Below are 7,858 nucleotides of genomic sequence, written 5' to 3'. Positions count from 1 at the left end.
TTCTACAACTGAATGTATGTGTAGTTTATGTATGCTTGAAACATAATACAATGTGCACGAATAACTTATTTTCGTTTTAAATTGGTTATATAAAGTTTGTGAAGAAAAACTGAGTTGAAAGAGCCTACAGACAATTGGTTTTGTAAACATAATTATGATGCACATAAAGTATTTGATAAAATGTATTGAATGAATGACTAATTTAACTTTTAAAGATTTGAGTATATACATTGAATTACTCGTATACAGGTTATACATAAATATGTAAAGCAAACAAAATCAAAGAGTTTTATATATGGTAAAATGTACATGATTTCTTATTGAATAATTAGAAGTATATGCAGTGAGTTACTCATATACGGGCTATTACATAAATAATCACTATGTTCACAAGGATATGAACTTCGAGAATTAACATAGAGCATTGTTGAAACGATTTGGAAACATTAAGAAAGTTGATTTTATTTTAACCTATTAGCAAACGTCTCAATTAGGGATGAGCTCGGGATGGGACCGGTACCGATCCCAAAATTCGGAAATATTTGGTACCGGTACTAGTACCGAACATGTTCGGTTCGGTACCGGTACCAATCGGTACCCGTACCGGAAACGCTCATCCCTACGTATCATAACAATATGAACTTGGATAATATAAAGTGTAAAGAAAGGATATGACAAATTTGTTGTTAGTCAAGACATGGGATGATGGTTTCATATTAGCCATTAATGGTGATTTAGTATGTTAAATTTGTGTCTGTAATTTGCTGTCCTAAAATGTAAGTTTATTATGTTGTTTGCAACTAAAAATATCATAAATATCATGAACAAGTGTGTTAAACTTATTGCTGCGTTTGCTGTCCAAAATGTAAGTTTATTATGTTGTTTTACAACTAAAAATGTAGAACCAATGTGTTAAAATTGATGCAGCTGTTTGTTGTTCAAACTATAAGGTTATTAGCTTGTTTTGTAATTAAAAATGTTAAATTATTGTCAAACTTGTTGCTGCAGTTTGATGTCCAAATGTGGGTCTATCATGATTACTTATGACTAAGAATGTCAAATTAATGTGTTAAATTTGCTGTTGCAGTATGCTGTCGAAGATCAGTGGCATTGTAATGCCTTGGGTGAAACACAGGAGTGGAAATAGGGAAGTCGAAGATCAAACATCGTACATATCATCGCTCGCTTCATTTTTAACAGTTTTTAAAAAAAAAATCTCCTCGTATTCAAACTTCAAAGTAACCATTTTGTTTGTAAAAATATTTGGTCCCAAAGCTGAATATAATGATTTGACATCATTTATACTACTTTTCTTTATAGGAATGACATGTAAACTAAAAACAATGTAAACTATCATTTATATAATTGTGGGGATGTTTGGATAATATATTTTGGGGATGTTTGGGCGTATAAAGTATAAATTGTAATTGTTAATAGTGCCACCAGCTATGAGTATATGTAACGCTTACTCTTTGTTTTATTGTAATAATGTTATGTTGAGTTGTATTTGTTTGTGTCATTCAGGCAAACTTTTGATGTCAAGGTAGATGGATTCTAATGGGATCATGTTCATGTATTTAAGAAATAGCTAATAGATTATGATGAGATCATACAAGCGGTGTAGCGTGTAGCATCTGAAGTAGCTGGTGGTGGTGCATGAGGAGCTCTAAAGTAGTTGCTGGTGGTGCATGAGGAGCATTAGAGGACACCCATTTTGAACTTCTTACTTTGACTTTCTTTGTGATTTTATTTAATACTATCCGGTACATTTTAATGTAAAACTTTTAAATGCATCTATGGTTTTGTTGATGGTGTTATAATCTTTTTATACAAGGATATTATATCAAAATAAACGAATATATTTCATTTAGCACGAAACAACTCAGAGGGGTAAAATAGTCATTCTGCATAGTCATTCAGATGTTGAACCAAACAATACTTACTGGTTCAGCACTTACTCGTTCAGAGCCTCTTAATCATTCAGCACTTAATGGTTCAGCATTTGCCAAACAGCCCCTTAGACCCCAGATATAGAAACTGGACAAAATCTACGTTATGATGAGTTAGTTGCATGGAAGAAAAATAAAGCATCATGTCAAAATGCAAGAAAGTGTGAAGATAACAAGAAATACTCACATGCAGGGTACTCGGACTTTCCAGTTTCAAGTATCAATCCGCACTTTTGAGATCATTAGAGGGCCGAATTCTTGACATCAGTGGCAGAAATTGTATCCCATCATTGAACTTTAACTCCCAGAAATTTATCCAGAACGTTCTTAAATGCCTGTGGCAGAAATGTAGAATGTAGTCTCTGTTATTCATATAGTAGAGTGACTAGAGTCGATAGTATATTGCATATAATATATTTTAATGTTTTACCTGGCATGAAAATGACTCCTTTCCGTTAAGGAGTACATCCATTACAGCAAATTGATCATCAAATACACCATAAAATGCCTTGTAGAATTCATTCCTGGAAACAGCAGAATCAAACTATAGTCCAACCTTTCTCAGTAACTATTCTTTTTCTTTTTTCTTTTGTTGGGGAGGGCAATAAAGCAACAACTTCTGGATGATTTGAATATTTACCTGTTTTCTTCGTTGATTAGCTGATCCATCTCTTCAAATTTCCTAGTTAGCACTTCAGCTCCTACTGGTGAAACTAAGTGCAGTACTAAAGCCTCCAAAGTTCTTGGAAAATGATCCTAACATAGTGCAAGCAATATAAAGAGGACTGTATAAACATATGGGTTGGATATTGGGCTAAGGCAGGTTTGAGTCGAAATGTGTACCCTCCAAGTGACAAGAGGGTGGGGCTGCAACACCATTATATCCAGTTTTTTAAATTCTTTTATAGATATTTAATGTGTCAAGTATGATTATAGGAAATATATTACTACATAATAACCCAAATCAACATGAATGAAAGCTGAATGTATGCTCTTCACGTTCAGGACAAAGAGGGATTAGGTCAGGTTGGGTTGATCCAATCTTTTATCCAATTTTTTTTACTTGATTATAGTTAATGTGTTTAGTATGATTACAAATTACATTGTTCTTAATAAATTGAGTTTGGAGATTTTGTGTATTTCAATACACTTACCGATGCCATTCGACCCGTTTGTCCCATTAAAGATTAAACATAAACACAACCCAAATCAACCCATTATAGCTGAATGGTCAAAATTGGCACTTGTAACAAAGAAGATAAGAACCTGGAAAACTCACCACCATGGCAAGGAACATTTTTTGAAGATTAAGTGGTTCAAGAGCCCACAAAATACTAGCAACAGGGTCATCCTCCAGTTGATACAATTCTGAGGTCACAGTTTTCTTGTGACTGGTTTTCTCCACATCAGCACTTGAACCCACTGCACTCCTCAAATCAGCAGCGTTGACATGCTCATGAACTATGGAAACAAGTTCATGAAGAGATCTGAGAACACAAGGCTCCAGATCGTGTAAGGTATTCCCACCTGATAAAAAAATCATTAGGTAATTGATTTTAACTTTAATCGTGTTCAGAACATAATATATATATAGGTTTGGATTTAGATTCTAACCTGATGGTTCATGAGAAAGCTTATTATTCACACAAGGGGAGCTCTTACACAGCATCTGATTCTGTTCAACCATTAAAAAAGATAAAATACTCAAATAGGATTCAAATTTCAAGTCACAGACAGCATTAAAAAAGTGTAGATAAGCCAAGCATCGTCCAAGTTATGCAAAACATATAATAATTGGGAAGAAGTGTATACCATTTCTTTGTCGGTCAGTCTTGAAGATACATTTGATACATACATGAAACATGGAATGCATTATAAATGATTAAATACCAGTTTATGTATGATGTTCTAACTTCTAATTCACGCAGAAACAAAAATGTTAAGAAGATACCTTTTCAATATCCTGCGCAAATAATACGAATCCATGTGTTCCAACATGCCAGACATCATTTCAGATTGCCACCAGAAGTTAACAGCAACTGTCAAATTTTCACTGTCAACTTGGTGAAACCTAGGTAGAACAAATCATTCTTAATATTATTAGTTTTAATATCACCAAATATAAAGGACTGCTATAGATGTTGAAGAGTATTTAAGAACGCATGAAATTGCAAATCTTACCACCCTTCAGGAATGAAAAGTGCATCGCCTGCGTGAAGAATCACCCTCTGTGAATACTTTTTTGAGTGTTCTGCTCTTGGATGAACCGATAGGTCAACTTTGTCTATGGGAACAGCACTGGTAAAACACAACCAATAATTTAATTCTACACAGAATTGCTTTTAACTTGCAATTTAGGTTAGAGTAGAAACATAAATATAAGTTTCTCTGATATGTACAGAAGTCAATACCTGTGATTTGAAGCCTCCCCATACAATTGCATAGGATACAAGAAAGGACTGGATGAAGGGGGCCACAGATCAACTAGACAAAAAGAGATTTATCAAATATGAGAATTAAGTGTTACACCCACAATCTATAATCTTACAGATGGCAAGTCAAAAAGTAGTTACAAATTGTTAAAAGTATGATTGGTATTTGTTACAATTATTTGTTAATTCACTTCTCCATTTAAAGTTTTTCTAATGGATAATCAATTAATATTATAGAGCAGTGTGGTAGCAAGTATCAAGTACCACCTAGTCCATATTAAAAGGTGTACCATATTTTGTAATGATACAATGATATTAGAGCTAAGCTTTATCAAGAATATGTTCTTGTTTGATGCATATTTGTATAAAAAAATGTTTTTGGCCTTAGTAAGTAAAAAAAACACACACCTTGTTTGCTTCCAGCAACTACACATAAAAGATTATGATGTGGATCATAATGAGTACTTGATCTTGTTTGAGCACTATTCATCCATAGATTGATAGAAGACAATGTCTTTGTCTCTAGAAATTGAGGCTAACAAATCAAACAAGGATAGCAAAACGTCAGCATATAATACACACATGCGCTCGTGTGTTGTTGGAGGAAATAAGAAAGTATGATAACTGAACCATGGTGTGTGTACCGTCTGTATATCTTCTATAAGAACTCCTAATTGAACCCTCTCTTCCTTCTCAATATTCATGATTGGTACCTGTACGATTATACGTACATTTTAAAATCATAAGTACATGCATAATCGCCCCTAAGTTAACTGGTAAGAGGAGATCCAATGTCTTCGCTTAAATGGTAGTAGAATACTAGAACATTGTTGAGGCAGTAGAAAACTGAAGTGTAAAATTACAATCAGATAATATGTTGTAATAAATGTGCTACACCGCTACAGCAGATAGGGTTGGGAATTTGGATGTACTTTTGCTGTTTGAAGTTGTGATTTGAGTGCTTGGCAAATTTTGATTATTTAGGGAGCTAATATATCATATTAATATTGTTTAACTACTGTTATAATTGAACTTTTAATGGTGTGTTAACAATGAAATGTGAGTGAATAATTAATCCTGTTTCTTTTAAAGTAATCAGTCATCATGTATGAAACTGATTAATCTAAACTAATTTTCAGCACCTATTCGCCTAAATAGTCAAACAGTCATAATCCAAGTATCTAAACAGAAAAAGTGATAATTTCAATTTCAAATCACAATCCAGAATAATCAAGTTTATAAGACTCCTCCAAACACCGCTTTAACGCTGAATGTACAGAATAACTTATCATGGACCTCTATGAGTGTAGCAAATACTGACCTGTGCTAAATAAATTTGGCACGAAGCATCCCCAACTAACAGACTATCTTCTTCAGTTTCAAAGGTTTCTGGCAAAGGCTTCTCTTCACTAGAGCAAGGAATGTGTCCTACCTTGCTCTGCAAGGAATAATCCTTGCAGTGTCCAATAAAGGTAGCAAAAGGTAACTGAACCTATAAGATAAACAAAATAACTGCATAGTGACATCCAAACCTTAATAATTAACAGAATCATGTAAAACAGATTAAGAAAAATACCCTCTCATGGTTTCTAATATCACCATAAAAAACTGGAGCAGATCTGGACAGCATAACTTCCACTGTCGATGACCCTGCCAGTTCCTATACATCCAACCATATATAAAATTAATGGTACATTCAAACCTTATTAACAAACCCGTCTTAATGTGCAAAGCTGAATAAGCACGCCCAATCATGATTTTGAAACACGTATAATGGATACAAAACTATAATGCGGTAAAAAGTTATTCATCGGTCCGACATTTGAGATATAGGTTATCGCGGTGGGATATCGGTAATTTTAGTATCAAGCATAATTTATATATATAGCAATTTAATGCTAACAATTTAGTATACTCTCCTCCTCCCATTAACAAATTAACCTTTTGCAACTTGCAAAACATTAACAATTGTAGCAGGTAGGAACTGATTAAGACTTAAAACATTAACAGCAGCAAAAGGAAGAAAGACGAATGAAAAAACTAAGAAAGGTACTGATATTTGAAAAATCAGTGATATATCGATCAATATTGCTGATATTATTGGCACCGATATTCATGGGGCCCGATAACCGATATAGCACCGATATTGACTGCATAAATACAAAATTGTAAAAAAACATAACCATGGGCACGTGTCTACATAAATTGATGGTTTTAGCAAGGGGCAAAACATGGTTGAGGATGTTATCTCTTGTCAAATAAATTTGTAAATGTGTTAAGCGATAAGCTCTAAAGTACGGTTGATGTGCATCATATAGGTCATTCATGATTCGTTAAATACTTCGCAACCACTTATCTTACAAACACCCGGTGCCCTCAACCTTATAAAATCATTCAAACCCTAACCCTTACACTTACAACATAAAGCTAATTCACCGTATTTTATGGCTTAAAGAAGTAATATACTAAATAAACTAACTATCAAGCAGTGAGATCTTATAACATAAAACTAGCTTACTAATTCAATTAAATCGATTGTTGAAGACGAACAAACCTTTAAGTAATCAAGGCCGCCAGTGGATGGATTCCAGTTACTGAAAGCCTTCCAATGGTTGATGCATCCATGAAAAACCTTCAACAGAATCAAATTAGTCAGCAGATAGTTTCAATCAAGTAAAGTGCGTAGTGAATTACATACAGCAGGAACGTTTTTAGGTTCAATAAGTGAAGTGAATTGTTGAGCTGATGGAATTGCATCAATTTTGGGGATTCGAAGATATTCTTCAGCCATTGTCACGAGTGGGAATGTAAACGGAAATTCGGGGGTTATGCGTGCCGCGTGCGTAATTCCTAACAGACCCGACCTGAACCGACCCGAGAATGGGTTTAAAATGGGACCGATGACGGGCAATAAAATCCTCGGGCCAACCCCGAGGATGGGAATGATTGGTTGATTAGACAAGAAAATAAAATTGATCATCATGGTTCATTTGTCTTGTTTGGTTAATATATGAGAAAAAAATGGCAATAGCAAATGTGGTGATAACGGTTACAATGGTTAGTGTGGCGGTGACGGCGACAGTGATGGTGATGGCAATGATAATGGTGGCGACGACAGTGGGATGATTATGGAGGTGAATCTCTCTATCAACCATCAATATCTTGAGCAAATGTTCAACCTTTATAGTTGCGAGATTCCTATTTTATGTGAGAGTCATATGTATAAAAACCCACCATTGTAAAAAAAAAAGGTTTTGGGGACCCCTTTTTTTAATAAACGGACTAGAATGGACTCGTGGGATGATTATATAGGTCAGTCCGTTATTCTAGTTTTCTTTTACTCGTTATGGTTTTCATGTGTTCGTTTTGGCTTCCATTTGTTCGTTTGAAATGTATCACATATTGTATTCACCTAATAGGGTTAGCAACGACTGGTGGGTTTTTGTTTCACTTAACAGGGTTAACCACGACTCGTAG

General features: G+C 34.4%; 1 protein-coding gene across 1 annotated transcript; it reads right to left on the bottom strand.

Annotated features, from left to right (window-relative positions):
- Window positions 1–2,042: 2,042 nt before the first annotated feature.
- On the bottom strand, window positions 2,043–7,211 carry LOC143532317 (lysine-specific demethylase JMJ31-like). The gene is made up of 15 exons (XM_077027402.1): window positions 7,080–7,211; window positions 6,936–7,013; window positions 5,958–6,041; window positions 5,703–5,873; window positions 5,026–5,094; window positions 4,790–4,916; window positions 4,361–4,433; window positions 4,131–4,247; window positions 3,901–4,020; window positions 3,762–3,780; window positions 3,564–3,624; window positions 3,229–3,476; window positions 2,590–2,705; window positions 2,380–2,473; window positions 2,043–2,284 (listed from the first exon to the last, which is right to left on the bottom strand). The coding sequence occupies exons 1-15, from the start codon at window positions 7,170–7,172 to the stop codon at window positions 2,237–2,239; spliced, it is 1,518 nt and encodes a 505-aa protein (XP_076883517.1). The 5' UTR covers window positions 7,173–7,211; the 3' UTR covers window positions 2,043–2,236.
- Between the last annotated feature and the right edge of the window lie 647 nt (window positions 7,212–7,858).

This window comes from Bidens hawaiensis, unplaced genomic scaffold (genome assembly GCF_021521415.1).
Source record: "Bidens hawaiensis isolate Kalapana, Puna unplaced genomic scaffold, B.hawaiensis_p1.1 tig00009443_1, whole genome shotgun sequence".
Classification (NCBI taxonomy): Eukaryota; Viridiplantae; Streptophyta; class Magnoliopsida; order Asterales; family Asteraceae; genus Bidens; species Bidens hawaiensis.
Note: the sequence above shows the minus strand (reverse complement) of the source record. Positions and strands in the feature narration are given on the sequence as shown.

What these genes read in the sequence shown, in the direction of transcription:
- LOC143532317 (XM_077027402.1), bottom strand. Translation starts at nt 7,172, where the DNA reads ATGGCTGAAGAATATCTTCGAATCCCCAAAATTGATGCAATTCCATCA. An exon ending in GCTTTCTCATGAACCATCAG is followed by an intron (nt 3,477 to 3,563) that starts GTTAGAATCTAA and finishes TTTTTTTATCAG; the next exon opens with GTGGGAATACCTTACACGAT. An exon ending in AGGAGTCATTTTCATGCCAG is followed by an intron (nt 2,285 to 2,379) that starts GTAAAACATTAA and finishes TTTCTGCCACAG; the next exon opens with GCATTTAAGAACGTTCTGGA.